Below are 16,417 nucleotides of genomic sequence, written 5' to 3'. Positions count from 1 at the left end.
AGAAGAGTTGTATAGTATACAACCTATGCAACCATGCATGGCACGCTGACATAGAGTGACACAAAACAGAATAAATGAACTTAGAAGCCACGGCAAACCTTTATCGCTGACTTTTCAGGGCCTAGAACTGCCTCATGCTAAGCCTCTGTGGTGTGTGTGTGAGTGTATCTGTGTGTCTCTGTATGCACATGTGGGCATGATCTATTCATCCAGCTTTCCAGGAAGCACGAGTTCATGAGTGATACCAACCTTTCGGAGCATGTAGCCGTCGCCCCCAGGGCATCCGTCCTCTCTCAGATGAGTTTCGCCAGCCAGTCCATGCCCACCATCCCAGGTATGCACCCTGCCACCACCAGCACGGGGGGTATAGAGGTGTCTGGGGGTGGAGGAGGGTGGGAACCATATCTACATAGCAAAGTGAGCTAATCACCATGGGGGTAAGAGGCTCTGCTCACAGCGCCCCTGTCCTCTGAGCTCTCCCCACACCCACCCACTTCTGTGGCCCTGCCAGGGCTGGAGTGGAGGCCTGCTGTCACTCTGGAGCTCAGGATCCACTGGGAATGCGGTATGTCCCACCAGGTGGTCCTGGGTTCTCAGTTAGCCAGGCCTTCCCAGGGATCGGGAGTCGGCCTCTGGTAAATCTCTCAGCCTGTGTCTCCCTCTGGGGCCTGGAAGGCTGTTTCCGGAACTTACAGAAATTGCTACCACATCTCACAGTTGTGGAGTGTTTGATGCACAGACACTTCCATTTCCCCCCGTCACTCATTCATTGTTGTGAGGAGGTCTGCAGCTTACAGATGACCTTTGCTAATTCACAGAGGGGGACCTGGGGCTCTAACTGGGGATGTAGCCTGCCCAAGAGCGCTCCAGCTGGCACGTGGCAAGTCTCTAGTGTCCGCCACTCTGTGCTTGGTGACAAATGTTCCTCCTTCGTTGTTTCATTTAAGCCTCAGCACAAATCTATGAAGTAGATCATGTGACCAGCCCCATTGTATGGATGAGGAAACTGAGGCACTGAGAATGTCAATCTCCTGACTGTCCCAGCCACTAAGTAGTGGAGGCCCCTGGAACTGTACCCCTAACGACTGCCCAGCCTCCCCAGGCAAGACACCCCCGTGTGGCCGTTTCACTCTTGTCCTTGCAGCAGGCCTCACAACGCCCTTGAGGTCTGTGCTCTTACCCCCAGGTACCCAAAGTCAAAACCAAGGGTCAGAGTCGTCTGTGTGACTCTGAGCTGGGGGCCATAATCACCAGATGACACCTTGGTTGGAGATGCTCTCCTTCCGTGACCTCTGGGTTCTCCGTGTTGGAAGACAAGAGTGAGCCCACACGATCTCCCCGACCTGGGCAAAAGGCCCTGTTCCCTGAGGAAGTCAGGGCCCCAGTGGCCAGGGCCTTCCCCCACCATGGACCCGTGTTCCCAGCCCAGAAGCCCTTGGACGAGGCCTCGATCGGGTCACGTTGCAGGCTGCTGTGTGCGGGGCTGGGCAGGCCTCAGTGCAGTGGACGGACAGGCTCGACAGTCCCGGCACGGCAGTACTCGGGCCTCCTGCCTTCTGCCTGGCCCCCTGCCTGTTCTCCCTGGATGCTATCTCTGTCCCCCGCGCGCATCTCCCATCTGCCCCCCGAAGTCACCCTCTCTCCGCCCACCGCTCACAGCGGCTCTCGGTTCTCCCGCAGCCCTCACGCTCTCGGTGGCCGGCATGCCCGGGACGGAAGAGGCCAACTCATCCCCCCGCCTCAGCCAGACCTTCCTCCCTCTGTCAGAAGGCGACAAGAAGACGCTCAAGCGGAAGAAAGTAAATCAGTTCTTCAAGACGATGGTGAGCTCCCAGATAAGTGCAAGGAAGGGGGGTGGGTGTGGGGAGGAGGAAGGGAAGAGGGGGAGGCGGAGAGAGGAGAAAATGGGGGCGTGTGTGTATATGCGCGTGTGCATGGTGTGGTCACCCTCAGGGAGGTGTGGACAGGGCCCCCTAGGGTGGGGACGGTGGCCAGAAATGCCCAGAGTGCAGTTCTCCTCTTGGTCCCCAGGTGGCTGCCCTGAGCAGTATGGACCCTAGCTGGGCTGCAGGAATGTGCCAGACGGGTGTGCAGGGCCCCTGGGGCCTGAGAAACCATAGCTGTCCTTTGCTACACCTGGGCAGCTAAAAGTGCTTTTTAATTCTTCTGGAAGAACTTTCCTATTCAACTTATATTACAGAATCCTACTATTTAAAAGTTTTGTTTCCAAGCCCTGACTTCTCAAGTCCCGTCTCCTATTGTTACTTGTCAGTCTTTGCTCAAGATGAAGGTACCACTGACCTTCACCACCTTGATCCTCAGGGTGCAATTAAAGCAGGAGTCCGCTGCCATAATAACTGCAAGTTCACCGTGAGCGTGCAGTGAGTCAGGCTCCATGCTAAGCCCTTTCCAAACATGATCCCATTTGACCTTCCACTGTGAGGATTTTATCAGGCTCACAGAGTTAGGTAAGCGACTTGCCCAAGTTCACATGGTCCACGAAACAGCAAAGCCTGTGTTCTAACCATTGCATGGCACAGCCTCTCTGGTCACATCAGTCAAAGTCACGGCAGCTCAGGCTCACTGGGTTAAGGGAGGAGTCAGCTCAGCAGCCCTTGTGAGTGGGACAGGAAGCCCTGCTTTGGTGCTCATGAGAACCCCATTTTGGGTTGTGTCTCTTTATCCTCTTCTCCCGCGCAGCTGGCTGTCAAACCTGCCGAAGAAGGCAAGCAGACCTCCAGCTTAATGTCCACCGACCTGTGAGATGCTGCTGACCAGGGCTGCACCTGGGGAGACAAGGATGGGAGTTTCCAGAAGAGGAGACACACAGCGGGACATTGATGCCTCTAAGAGTGGGGAGACCATCCATCGGTTACCTGCACTCAGACAGAGGGAGTGGGCTGATCTAGGCCCCAGAACTGTCAGTGGTGACAGACCCAGTGTCACCAGGGCCAGTGACCCAGGTGCTGGGTGACGATGCCCCATCTGGATTCTTAGCCACACGAGGATCCACTTGCCAATGCCTTCTCCCAGTATGCTCTCCCCAGCATCCTGGGCACACCTTTTAATAGCCCAGTTTCTTAGGTATAAGGAGCTATATTTTTGTATCATTTTCTAAGCTTAACAGAAAAGCTTTTTTTTTTCGGTACGCGGGCCTCTCACTGTTGTGGCCTCTCCCGTTGCGGAACACAGGCTCCGGACGCGCAGGCTCAGCGGCCATGGCTCACGGGCCCAGCTGCTCCGCGGCATGTGGGATCTTCCCGGACCGGGGCACGAACCTGTGTCCCCTGCATTGGCAGGCGGACTCTCAACCATTGCGCCACCAGGGAAGTCCCCAGAAACGCTTTTAAATATTCTTTTATTTTATTTTTGGTTAACAGTTTTGTACTTTACATTTTTTAATACAACCCACCCATCTTTTTTCTAGCTGATCATCTCCAAAGTGTTGCTATTTCTTACTGACAATAAAAACGATTCCGTGACTCAAGCAAGCCTCATTGTATAATTCCATCAGCTGAATCCCTAAGGCCCAGGACTGGACAGGTTGCTCCTGGGGCTGGCCGGGAGGGCAGGCAGGCCCAGGGCCTCCAGTGATGTTAAGAAACCTGGCTGCAGCCCATCCCAGTGCAAAATCCGTCCACCTTGTTTGTGCCACCCCCAAGAATCTTCTCTGCGACTTCAGTTCGTTTAAATATTCGTTTATTTCATTTTGGGTTAACAGTTTCGTACTTTACATTATTTCCCAGATGAAGACACCGAGGCACAGAGGCACTATGTGAGCTAAGATCATACACGTGATACATGGAAAGGCTGGGATCAAACTGGCAGGAGCTGGACAGGAAACTTGGCTTTAGCTCTGGGCTGCCTCTTGCACGCCTTCACGCACGGGCCGTCTGTCGCCTGTGTCCACCCCAGTCTCTTCCCGTAGCCACCATGGCCCCTCACCAAGCCCCAGCCCTGTTGCCCGGTCCAGCTTCCACTCTCTCCTCAATAGTCCAGTGAGTTCTGTTTCGGTGGCAGTTGGGGCTTTGGCTGCATCATGGATGCTCTAAGGTGAGGTGACAGCGCCCAGAGGCTCGGAATCTGGCTGAGTTCACTTTCCAAAGGGGCAAGGAAGTGCACGTGTGCAAAGGAGTGTCCCCAGGGAGCTGAAGAGCTGGACCCACCAGGGCATCTTCATGGCTTCACGGCTGGCGCTGTGAGCGGTGGGTGACATTTATTTATTTATTTATTTTAAAGCTTTTTTTTTCATGTGGATCATTTTTAAAGTCTTTTTATTGAATTTGTTACAATATTGCTTCTGTTTTATGTTTCGGGTTTTTTTTTTCTTTTGGCCGCAAAGCATGTGGGATCTTAGCTCCCCTACCAGGGATCGAACCCACACCCCCTGCATTGGAAGGCAAAGTCTTAACCTCTGGACTGCCAGGGAAGTCCCGTGGGTGAAGTTTAAATACTGCTTAGAGGAAGATCTTTGGAGCGGTGAGGCCCAGAATGAGAGACGTTTCAGGGTGTGATAACGAGGGTATCAGGAGAGGCAAGGACCAGCCCCAAAGCTAACTTTTCTCTTCATAGGATTTTGCGAGAGGTGGACTCTGGAAGAAAGAGTGGGTCAGGTGAGGAACAGAGGCATTGGGGGTAAAGGAATCGTCCCCTGTGAAGGAGGTAGGGCAGCGAGGTTAGGGTGGGTTTCTCCTGCCCAGAAGGAGTCAGGACAGAGCACAGATAAGGCAAGAGTTGATGTTCACCAAACCCGCAGTGCAAGTACCATGCAAAAGACTTCCATAGCTATTTATAAAATATTAATGTCTTCTATTTACTGAGAGGTTTATAATAAATAACCCTTATAATAATCAGGGCTACTAACCCAAACTATAATAATAAGCACAATTAACCATATTGTTTTTCTTAGATTTAACTCTTAATGACTCCAATGAGAAGATTCTTAAGAGAGTTAGAGGCAGTTATTTTTGACTATTTATAAAACTGGGGGGAAAAGAAGTCGATTTTATGAAAAATATGTCCCAATGGCAGACTCCCAAAATTCACACAGATCTTAAATGGAGTTTAAAACTAAACACAAATAAACATATTTTGTGTTAAATGTTTAAATCAGTGAACACTTGGGAAAATATTAGGTTCTCATAAACAGTGGCTGCCTGAATTTTAGTGTTAAATGACCACATTTACAAATGAGTAGGTGTGGCTTCCAGGGATCTTAGGATTTGCCGTTAGGGCAGGTCACATGAAGATCCACCCAGCTGGACCCTGGGTAATCATAGCGACCCTGACCGTGAGACACAGAGGTAAGAGCAGGTGATCCCTGGGCCAGGTGTAGAAGCATCAACTCTTCTGATTTACAGGGACACATGGGGTAGTCACCACCGTGGCCCCAATTTCTACAGTGCAAACCACGGTAAAGAGGAGAGCTCACAGCCCATTCTCCTCCCTCACGAACGTGATGAGGACTGTCCAAAGCCCTGGAGAAAGCACCATCCCTGCCCTCAAGGTGCTGCGGGTCCCACAGTGAAGCAAAGTGTGCCAGGTACGGAGGGACCCAGCAGGGTGGGCAGGATGGGAAGGTGAGTCAGAGTCGTCCAGGTGGAGAGGAGGAAAGGCAGGCACGTGCTGAGCGATTGTGAGAAGCTCACATGGCCACAACTGGAGGCGGGGCCTCAGAGAGGGGGTGGGGTGCGTGGGATGGGAGAGGTCAGACAGGTGTGTGCAGGGTCTTGAATGCCGTGGTGGGCAACACATATGAGTACCTACTGTGTGCCAGCCACTGCTCTTGGCAATTTGCACTTTAGTAACTGTTGAATCCTCACAACCACCTCTGAAGCATAGACTATTATTTGTTCCAATTTACAGTGAGGAAACAGGTCCAGAGAGGCACAGGCACTTGTCCTGGGTCACACAGCTTGGAAATGGCAGAACAGGGACTTTATGCTTTGGGGTCCAAGGAGGAGGCTGTTGAGCAGCATGTTTCCAAGGGATAACATGGGGGACACAGCCTGGATCCCCAGATCACTTGCTCTCTAAGCTGGGTGTGCACTGGGGCTCCCTAAAAGCACTATGCCCAGCCCCACCTGGGCCTCACAGGTCAGAATCTCTGGGGCACAGGCCCGGGAGAGTGGTTTTGATCAGTTCTATAGGTGGGTCCTATATATGAGACCTGCTGGGCAGGACCTTGAAATCCACACAGCTTTGCTTCCCATTTGCTAGATGAGGAAACTGAGGCCCAGAGGGGCCAACACAGCCCACCAAGTCCCAGAGTGAAAAAAGGAATGTGACCAAGCCCAGCTAGAGTGACTGCCTCTAACCAGTGTTCTTTACCCAGAGATGGGGGAAGAGGAGGGAGGGGGGAGAGACAGAGAGGGAGGGGAACTCCTTGTGGAGCAGACTGTTTCTCTAGGTGCAGCACAAAGGCCACTGGTGGTATAGGAGGGATCTTCAGTGCACGTGGTCACAGCTTCACATAACATGGAATCCAATTACATTAGCTTCCTATTGCTAGTGTCACAAATTATCACAAGCTTAGTGGCTTAAAACAACACAAACTTATCTACTACTGTTCTTGAGGTCAGAAGTCCTAAATTAGTCTTAGGGGTGAAAATCAAGATGACAGCATGGCTGGTTCCTTCTGGAGATTCCACTAGACCGTTTCCTTGCCTCTTCCAACTTCTAAAGGTGGCAAGGCATTCAGCATTCCCTGGCTTGTGGCTACATCGCTCCAATCTCTGCTTCCATTTTTACGTCTCCCCCTCTGTTATTAAATCTCCCCTGTCTCCCTCTTAGAAGGACAATTCTGATTACACTGGGCCCACCTGGATTATGCAGGATAATCACCCTATCTGGTCTTTACTTAATCACTTCTGCAAAGTCCCTTTTACCTTGGAAGATGACAAATTCACAGATTCTGGGGATTTGGAAGTGGACTTCTTGGGGAGGGGTCATTATTCTGTCTGTCACACACATGATGAGAAAAATCGCTCCCTTTTCAATTCTCTTCAGTGCTTTTGCCTTCTCCAAGGAGAGAGTCCTTGGCTGGTGTGTTTCATCACCTCTCTACCACTTGGCCGATCGCACATCCTAGCACAGAGTGAGCAAGCTCAGGCCGGTGCTGCCTCAGTTTCCTCATCTGTAAAATGGTGGTAATTATAGCACCTCCTATAATTGCTGTGAGGACCGGATGAGATGACAAGGATTCAGGCTGTGCCCAGCGTGGTGTAAGCTCTAAATAAACGCTCATTCTCCCTATTTCATGTATGGAAAATGATACTGGTACTGATGATCCATTCCCAGAAATCGTATGGAATTTATCTTTAGAATAAATTCATTAAGTAAAAAAAAAAACAACAACAACAAAGGAAAAGAAATGTGAGAACCGATTAAAAAATCGTAAGTAAATCAAAACTACAGGCACTGCACAAAGATGGCAAAATGAGAAGGGGTGTGAGCCTCAGCGCTGTGTGACTCTGACAGTGTCCTGCACACACACGCCCAGAACTACTGCCGTGGAGAGACCCGATTAGCATTTTCTGAATAAGTGAAGGAATGAGCTATTGCCAAGCGTCGCTTCAGAGGCATTTCCTGCATTGTCTCATTCAGTTCTTGCAACAGTCCTTTGAGGGAGGTGACCCTGGTTAACCTCATTTTCCATATGAGCAAACAGAGGTTCAGAGATTAAACAACAGCAAGGCACTCAGAAAATATAACTGGAGGAGCCCAATTTGAATCCAGACCAGTCCAACTGTCCCCCTTGGCTGCCTTCTAAGGCATTTTGCCCCATTGCCAACCCACTTCCCACTATTTCCATCACAGTGGCGTTAAGGTGTTTTTCTCCAGGGGGCATGTTTCCTCCTTGAAGCTGCTGCTGGTCCTGGGAACGTTTCTCTTTATTAAAGGGGCTCAGAAACCCTGGGCCACTGACCAGAGAGATGTCACCCAGTCTCTGCACTCTGCTTCCTGCCTTTAAAGAGTTGGCCACCAGAGAGCAGTGTTGGCCTATGTTTCTCCAGCCTCAAAATCACCCAGAAACTGGAGCAGCAGAGAGGGGACCCAGGATCAGCTCCAGCCTGGTTAAAGCCTGGGCCAGACTCCTAGAAGCCCACACTTGGGGACAGAGAAGCCAGCCCCATGGCAAGCCCCCAGGGTACACTGAGACAGCGCTGGTGAACACTGCTACCCTGGCAGGACAGGAGGCCCAGATAACAGCTCATTGCCATTCGCAGAGAACCGATCTCTTTTGTCACCATTTTACAGATAAGGAAACCGTGGCACAGATAGTTTAGGGTAGAAGCCAACTAGTCCCAGATCCCCCCATTCCCCATCCCAACCAATCCTCACCCTGTCAGGCTTCCAGAAACCTTGAAACTCAGGAGCTATTGTGTTTCATGTGTACTAAGGAACAGAGCCAGAGCAGCCAAGCCTGCAAAAGGGGAATCCAGGGAAGGCAAATAAGTGCACAAGCTCCGGGACGTGTAGCCCCCGCTGGTGGCCCTCTCCCCAGAGGCCTCTCCCCTTGCCCTCAGGCTCCCAGCCCCTGACAAGCGCTCACATTCACGGAGCACGTGCTACGTACGTGCCTGGCACTTAGTCCTCAGAGCAGCACTGGGAGGGAGTTGCCTTTCCCCATTTTACAGATGAGGAAACTGAGGCCCAGGACAATTGATTGCTATCTGAGGTGTTACCCTACCAAGGAGTAGAGTCAGGACTGAGACCTGGAAGTTTGGCTCCAGAGCTCGAGCTTCCTGCTCCCTGCCCTGCCCTGTGATGCTGCAGCAGCCAGTTCAGACCCCATCTGCCTCCTTGGCCTCTGGTTATTCATCCTCCTTGGCCTGTTTCTTCACACAGTCCTCCAACCCACGAAAGTCAAGATCAGAGGTGATGGCCCGGGGGTGGGGGTGGGGCCTGTGCACATTCACCCTTTCTGCAGGCCTTGAGCCCGTGTGGGCTCCTAGAGCCATATGGGCTCCAGTGCCTATGGCCGACTGCTGGGCACCTGCTCCAGAAGATCGGCAAAGCCTTCCCTCCTCCCCCGGCATTGCCCCCAGCTGGCGAGATTGTCCCAAGGTGAGAGCAAAAACACTGTGTGGAGGAGGATAGATGCTGGGCCTCCTGCCCAAGCCTCCCTGTCAGTATCCGTCCTCTGGTACCCAGGCACTCAACAATCACCCTCTTCCTCGTCAGCAGTGTCTGCCACATCCTGGGCTCTACACCTGATATATATCACATCGTTTTTCATGCAAGATGCACACGAGACAGGTTCTATGTGCAGCTCCATTTAAGAGATAAGCAAACTGAGGCTTTGTGAGGCCAAGAAACAGAGCCAAGGTCATGCAGCTACCAAACAGCAAAGGAAGGGTTTGAACCCAGCTCCACCCAGCCCCAGAGTGCATGTTTTTCATGTTCTATTGCCTTGTCCCAAACATCTTAATCTGGGGCTCCGAATATATGGTCTTTTCTCATTCAAGAAGTGCTCCCTCTGGACTGCAACATGCAAACTGCTGCTCCGCATCTCTGGCTGGCTCAGGCCACACCTGTCCAACCTTTTACTGCCTCCCCTGAAGCCGGGCGGACCATCCCTTCTCAGGCTTGGATTTCCACCTCTGGGAAATCTCAAAAAAGGCTAAAATAATTTCATCTCTAAAAGGACCCTATTTTATAGAGACACTTGACTCTTTTCCCAGAGGCCCTGGGACGGATCAGGGGGGCTTCCGGGATATAGCGCCCAAACCTCCCCTGGGGGTAGGACAGGCAGCTCCTGTTACACACCCCAAGGGCTGCAGCAGTGCTTCTGAAATCAGGAATGAATGAGGACTCTGGGGGTGAGTTGGGTGCCCCTGGCCTGAAGGCCTGGCCCAGTTGCGAGGTGTGGGGAGGGCATGAGAGGCTGGGATCCCCGGCCACTGGACTCCTGGGCCAGAGCCTCTGTGTGGGCAAGGCCTCCTGACAGGCTGGACTCTCTGATCTGCAGGGGAAGGAACCGGGGCCCAGGTGCGATGGGAGGGTTAGGTGAGTATTCCTCAAAAACACCTCTAAGGAAGGAGACCCCGGCAATAGGCAAAGGGCGGAACAAGGGGTCGGGAGACGGGGTCCAAACCCAGCCCAGCCGTGAACTTGTCATGTAACTCGGGGCCCCTCTGACCCTCACCTGCAGATGGCAGAGTCCAGCTGTATAGTTGGTGTCTGCACTAAGTATTCCTCCCTTTGTTCCTTCATTGTAAATCCCCACCTGCCATACCATCCCCCTGCCCACATGCTGCTGCAAAAAACAGTTAACTGGAAAGGTAGCAAACTCAGTGATGAGCTGTACATATTAAATGTATCCTGACTCTTCTACATAGTAAGTAAGATTTGAGGGCGTCTCTAACCACCATGTTAAATGACTGACATCGATTATATCATTGAACGCTCACAGCATCCACAGAATTCATAGCATTATTTCCATTCTCACCTGAAAAAACTGAGGCCAAGAAAAGTTAAATCACTTGTCAACCTTGCACAGTTGTTCAGCGGCAAAGCTGGGATTTGAACCCAGGTCCTCCCGATCTCAGGGCCTGTGTCTGCTGTATCTCTTCTACGGTGCCTCTTGCTGGCCTTTTATATTTAACCCCCAAAGAAAATCACATGTGTGCTTGCCTTTCTCTAATCATTTAAATTGGAAACTGTAGAAAGCAACAACAAAATAACATCTAATTCTCTATCTTGAAGTAATAATGGACAGTTTTATATTTATATTTACATAGTTCACATACATGTGTAAATATGTATTTTTACCAAAAAAAACATGCTATTTTGCAGCCTGTTTCTTCATATATTTTTAGAACATAATATTTTTTCATATCACTAAATATTCTACAATCTATTTTTCATAGCTGCATAATATTTCATCGTTTGAATGATACTAATTTTTTTTTTTTAAACCAGTCCCCTATGGTTGGACATTGGGGTGAGTTACAGTTTGTTACAGCTATACATAATGCTATGGTGGATACCCCTGTAGCTAATTCTTGCTCTGTTTAATTCTGCAGGATAAATGATCAGAACTGACATTGGCAGGTTCACTGTCAGGCTTTGGATCTGTACTGGTGAGCTCCAGTGTGACTGTCCTTTGAAAAGTCAGGGCCCTGCCCTCAGCAAGTCGGGCCTGGTAGAAAAACTCTAAACGAAAATGCAGCCTCTTTCACTTTGCTCTTCGGAAAGAAAGTGCAAAGGGTGCTGACCCCAAGCCTCACCTGGGCAATCATGCCCTTTCTGAGCCACCTTTCATTCGCTGGTTCTATGGCGAGGACAGGGGGTTCCTCAGGGCCTGGGAGGACACCTCCCACCGAGGTGCCCGAACCCATCCTCTGGGCACCCAGATGCTGTTAATGAGATCCATTTGATGGCATTTAGGTTTTCCACGTGTACCTGATGTGGAGGAGAACAGAGACACAAGCAGGGAAGGATTCCTGGGAAGCACCTCCTCCAGCTGGGACAGGAAGCAGCCTCCTTCTTCGGCCTTGAAGACACATGAGGTCCAGAGGAGGTGAGAGGAAGTTGAATGGGGAGAAAGAAGGAAGTAGAGGCAGGAGGGCCAGAGGGAGGTGGTGACCAGAGAGGCTGGCTCAAACTTTTCTCCAATCTGCTGATCCCAAAGAGAAGTCTCCAGCTGCTGCTAAAACCTGCTCAGGGGCAGCTGCCTGCCCTCTGAGAAAGGGGACCCACCCGCTCCGCAAGCTGAGGGCCTGCCCTGGGATGGAGGGGCGGCTGGGATAAGTCATCTCCAAGCCCACAGATGGAGAACGGAGCCCAGGGAGGGGACGGACTGGCCACAGGCAGAGAGAAGCCGAACTGGGCTGGGGCACCTGCTTCTGGAGCCTGGGGCAGAGATGGGGTGAGGGGAATGGGCTGTGGTGGGCTCTGCTCCTGGCCTCAGCTCCTGGGTCCCTGGGGGACTCTGCAGGCTGAAACATGAAGGGACTGTGATCAGATAAGGAACCAGAGCCTGCTTTGTCTCTACAGCCAGAAAGAAACCTGGAGAGTACAAGTTCTCTCTCATTTTCCCCTGGAGTCCCATTCACATCCTCTTCCTTTTGCTGTTATTTTTAGGAGCTCCACTGGCCCTTTGGGAGAATCTGCAGGCCTTTCTCTGCCTGCCTGCAGTGTGTGTGTGTGTGTGTGTGTGTGTGTGTGTGTGTGTGTGTGTGTGTGTGTGTAGGGAGATTGCCTATAACTGCCTGTCCTTTTGAAACTGACCAGAGGTGCTTCTGATTCTCCAGGACCAGCTTCTCTCCTGCAGACTCCAGAAGATGTGTCTTCACTTCAAAAGACCCCAAAATGTGGCTTCTTATAAAGTGTCCCCTCCAATCTGGGTGAGGTGTCAGGGTGAGAAGGAAGAGGGAGACAGAGGGGCTGGGGAAGAGACAGAGATGACGTGAGACAGAGAGAGAGAGACCAATAGTGAAAGGAAGAGGGAGAGAAGCAGAGGTAGTGAGGACGTGAGTGAGAGGAGACAGAGGTAGAAAGATCTGGAAACAAGCTCAGGGAGAGACAGAGAGACTGTAAGAAGGGAGACGCAAACAGCTCAGTGCATAGAGAGAAGGGAGGAGACCAAGAGTGAGATGCAGAGAGGATGGGAGGAGAGAGAAGGAGAGTGAGAGGGTAGAAAACTCAGAAGGAGAGAAAGGGGAAAGGCAAGCTGAGACAGAATGAAGGAGGAACCGGGGAACGTGCTGAGGAGAAAGAGGGGAGACAGTGAGGAGGGAGGAAAGGCAAAGCAGAGGAGGAGAAGACAGGCGCCCTTGTCCTTGTTAATATCCGCGAGGAAGCTGGCCGAGCGTGTCCTTATGGGCCCTGCCGTGGCCATGGCCAGCAGGGAAGTGCCCCTCTGGTGACATGGGTGGCAGTCGAAGGAGGGAGGGGCAGGTCTGCAGCAGGTGGCCGCCCCTGGGTGGGGCCGCCAGCGGAGCCCTGGGGTATAAGTGGGAGGCCCAGCCGGCTGAGCACCTGTCAGGGCCAGCTCCCCTGCGCAGGTGCCAGGCAGGTGGCTCCGGCCGAGCCCAGCCCCAGCATGAGCTCCTTCGACCTCCCAGCGCCCTCCCCGCCCCGCTGCAGCCCCCAGTTCCCCAGCATCGGCCAGGAGCCCCCCGAGATGAACCTCTACTACGAGAACTTCTTCCACCCCCAGGGCGTGCCCAGCCCTCAGCGGCCCCCCTCCTTCGAGGGCGGCGGCGAGTACGGGGCCACCCCCAACCCCTACCTCTGGCTCAACGGGCCGGCCATGACCCCGCCGCCTTACCTGCCGGGCGCCAGCGCCAGCCCCTTCCTGCCCCAGACCTACGGGGTGCAGAGGCAGCTGCTGCCCGGCGTGTCCGGGCTGGGGGGCGGCGACCTGGGCTGGCTGCCTATCCCCTCGCAGGAGGAGCTGATGAAGCTGGTGCGGCCCCCCTACTCCTACTCGGCGCTCATCGCCATGGCCATCCACGGGGCACCCGACAGGCGCCTCACCCTCAGCCAGATCTACCAGTATGTGGCCGACAACTTCCCCTTCTACAACAAGAGCAAGGCCGGCTGGCAGAACTCCATCCGCCACAACCTGTCTCTCAACGACTGCTTCAAGAAGGTGCCCCGTGACGAGGACGACCCAGGTAAGGGGTCTGCAGGCTCGTGCCCCCAAGGAAGGCTCAGTCCTCCCGACACCCAGTTCTAGAAAGTCCTGAATATGGCCGTGCCCCCCGAGACTGGGGGCCAAAGGGAGTCATCTGTAAACATGGACCCTGGAGGCAGATTTGGGTTTGGATCCTGGCCGTGCCGCGGACCAGTCAGTGACCTGTGAGCCTCAGTTTCCCCATCTGAAAAATAGGAATGTAAGAGTGGATCCTTTACAGGCTTGTGGGTGGCGGGGTCATGAGATGATGTATGTGAGGTGTTCGGTGCTAACGAGTGCTCGATGGACTGCAGTGATTGTGACAATTAACCTGAATCCCCAGAATCTAGCATGTAGGAAGTCCTTTGCCGGCAGGGGATGGGAGATGAGTGCTTGGACTAGATAAAGGCAAGTGTATCCTAGGCCTGATGGGAAGGGACCGGTGTTTGTGAAACACCCAGTAAGGGCCACATCATGCTATCTGCCCTAGGTACATGGTCTCTTTTAATCCAGCCCTGTGGGGTGGCTCTTATGAAACCCATTTTACAGATGAGGAAAATAACACCTAGAGGTGAAGCAGCCTGCCTCGGGTGACACAGAATGATGTGACAGTGACGGAGAATGAATCTGAATGGAGGTGACTAACACCACAGTGTGAATTTTTTAATGAGCAATTTCTAAAATACAGAGACGTACACAGAGTAATATATTAAATACTCATGTGTCCATTTCCCAGAATCAAAGTCCACTCTTGTCCCAACATAGGAACCCAGGGTACCTCTCAGAGGAACCCCACCTCCACCCTCTTTGAGGCTTGTGAGGGCAGGGCTGTTTGTCCCCCAGAAGAGGGTGAGCATCCCATCCAAAGACTGGCCTCACCCTCAGGCCGAGAGACGCAGGTAGGCAGGGTTCAGATTGTCCTTCCTGGCTACAAAGCCCCTTTTATAACATCTAGCATTAGCCCTCTCTCACAGCCAGCCCGAGGAAGAAGGGGACAGGTCCAATGGGCCCACTTCTCATGCTAGGAAACTGAGGCTCACCCAAAGTCCCTCAGTCCGAAGCAGGGACTCAAGTCCATCCTTGGAGTTCACCCCCGAGACTTTCAGGGAGCCCTGAATTTCTCCCTGAGTTTTCTTTCACATCAGCAATGGACGAAGCCCCACCCTCACCTTTCCCCAGTACTTGAACTTCTTAAAGAGACCACACTGTCAACTCCTTCATGGCTTAGGCCTCTCTTGCTTTGTGCTCCCAGGGTGCCTTGGTGTGAGGTGGGTGCTTAAATAAAGGTCCGTGTGCTGTGGCCTTGGAGGGGGTTTGTGGAATTCCTGTTTTGTTCTCTGCCTTTCTGCATTTGTTACCTTCGATTTTAGTTTACGACAGTAAGAAGGAGCAGAAGCAAAGCATTGGATCCGTCTCTCTACTTACCTTCTCCTGCTTTTGTGCCAGGCAAAGGGAATTACTGGACCCTGGACCCCAACTGTGAGAAGATGTTCGACAATGGAAATTTCCGCAGGAAGAGGAAGAGAAAATCGGATGTTTCCTCCAGCACGGGCTCCTTGGCCTCGGAGAAAACGGAGCCCAGTCTCCTGGCAGGCAGCCCCAAGACCACGGAGGCCCAGGACATCTTGGATGGTGCTTTGCCGGGTACCACCAGCTCCCCAGAGAAGCAGCCCTCGCCGCCCCCGCCGGGAACCCCGTGCCTCAACAGCTTCCTCTCCACCATGTCAGCCTATGTGAGTGGGTCAAGCCCCATGGGCCGCCCTGTGGCCACGCCGGGACTGAGCCCGGAGCCCGCTGACAAGGTGGGGCAGAACTTGCTGAACTTCAACTCCTACACCCCACTCACCAACTTCAGTGGCCACGCGGGCGGGGGTGAGTGGGCCAGCCCCACACCCAGCAATGCTCTGGGCTACGGAGGCTCCGTCCTCAACCAGTTCAGCCCTCACTTCTACAACAGCGTCAACACAAACAGCATCCTCTACCCCAGGGAGGGCACCGAGGTCTAGAAACACAACAGCTCCCGAGCCAGATGGACACACTCGGGGTCCTCCATTTCAGCATCCAAGTGGTCCAAGACCTCCAAACTGCCCAGACATACACAGGAGGCTCAGAGGAATTCATCGTTTTTCTAGAACATTGTGTAAACCTTGTGTTTATCACATATCCATCCACAGACCCACAACCAGCTTTGCAGTAGAAATACTGGTGCCTGCATGACAGTAATCAACTTGGCCATTTATTGAGCACTTACTATGTGCTGGGTGCTGTACTAAGCTCTTCGAAGGCGTGATCGTACTTTCTATTTACAGCCACCTTGTGAGGGCCATAAAAACCTCCCCATTTTACAGATGAGAAAACTGAGGCTTGAGGAAGTTAAGTAACTTTCCCAGGGTCATACAAACTAGGAAGCGGCAGAGCCAGGAGTCAAGTCCAGGTCTCTATGACTCCCAAAGTTTGGGCCAGTGAAGGCTGGGACGGAGGAATTGGTTGAGCAGCCAGGGAAGGTCAGTGTGGAGAGCTGATGAGGGCATGCATATGCAAATCTCCCCACTGCCTTCTGGCCATCCATCAGATTTAGCACCAGCCCTAGGCACATCTCATCTTGGTCCGAGTCCTCATTCTATGGCCCCCAACTTACCTGCCGACACTCCTTTTGCTACTACTCAAGGGAGAAGCCCAGATCTGTACCCCTGCAGGACGATGCGTCCCGCCTCTCCCCACAGAGGGATGTCGCTTCCCCAGTCCCGCAGACCATGAGCAGAGCAGGGAGAGAAGCAGTGTGCACCCCAA

General features: G+C 52.6%; 2 protein-coding genes across 2 annotated transcripts in view; both read left to right on the top strand.

Annotated features, from left to right (window-relative positions):
* DOCK2 (dedicator of cytokinesis 2) overlaps positions 1 to 3,223 on the top strand; it is a 408,357-nt gene extending 405,134 nt beyond the window's left edge. The window contains exons 50-52 of the mRNA XM_024753337.1: positions 214 to 334; positions 1,681 to 1,823; positions 2,701 to 3,223. Of these exons, the coding sequence (XP_024609105.1) occupies positions 214 to 334; positions 1,681 to 1,823; positions 2,701 to 2,763 (327 nt within the window). The 3' untranslated portion in view covers positions 2,764 to 3,223. The remainder of the gene's footprint in view (positions 1 to 213; positions 335 to 1,680; positions 1,824 to 2,700) is intronic.
* A 9,294-nt stretch (positions 3,224 to 12,517) lies between these two features.
* Positions 12,518 to 16,411, top strand: FOXI1 (forkhead box I1). The gene is made up of 2 exons (XM_024753340.1): positions 12,518 to 13,628; positions 15,074 to 16,411. Exons 1-2 carry the CDS (start codon positions 13,052 to 13,054, stop codon positions 15,631 to 15,633), a joined length of 1,137 nt encoding a protein of 378 aa, XP_024609108.1. The 5' UTR covers positions 12,518 to 13,051; the 3' UTR covers positions 15,634 to 16,411.
* Positions 16,412 to 16,417: the final 6 nt, after the last annotated feature.

Source organism: Neophocaena asiaeorientalis, unplaced genomic scaffold (assembly GCF_003031525.2).
Source record: "Neophocaena asiaeorientalis asiaeorientalis breed wild unplaced genomic scaffold, Neophocaena_asiaeorientalis_V1.1 scaffold268, whole genome shotgun sequence".
Lineage (NCBI taxonomy): Eukaryota > Metazoa > Chordata > Mammalia > Artiodactyla > Phocoenidae > Neophocaena > Neophocaena asiaeorientalis.
This window is presented reverse-complemented; position numbering and strand designations above follow the sequence as displayed.

What these genes read in the sequence shown, in the direction of transcription:
- FOXI1 (XM_024753340.1), top strand. Translation starts at nt 13,052, where the DNA reads ATGAGCTCCTTCGACCTCCCAGCGCCCTCCCCGCCCCGCTGCAGCCCC. An exon ending in CCGTGACGAGGACGACCCAG is followed by an intron (nt 13,629 to 15,073) that starts GTAAGGGGTCTG and finishes CTTTTGTGCCAG; the next exon opens with GCAAAGGGAATTACTGGACC.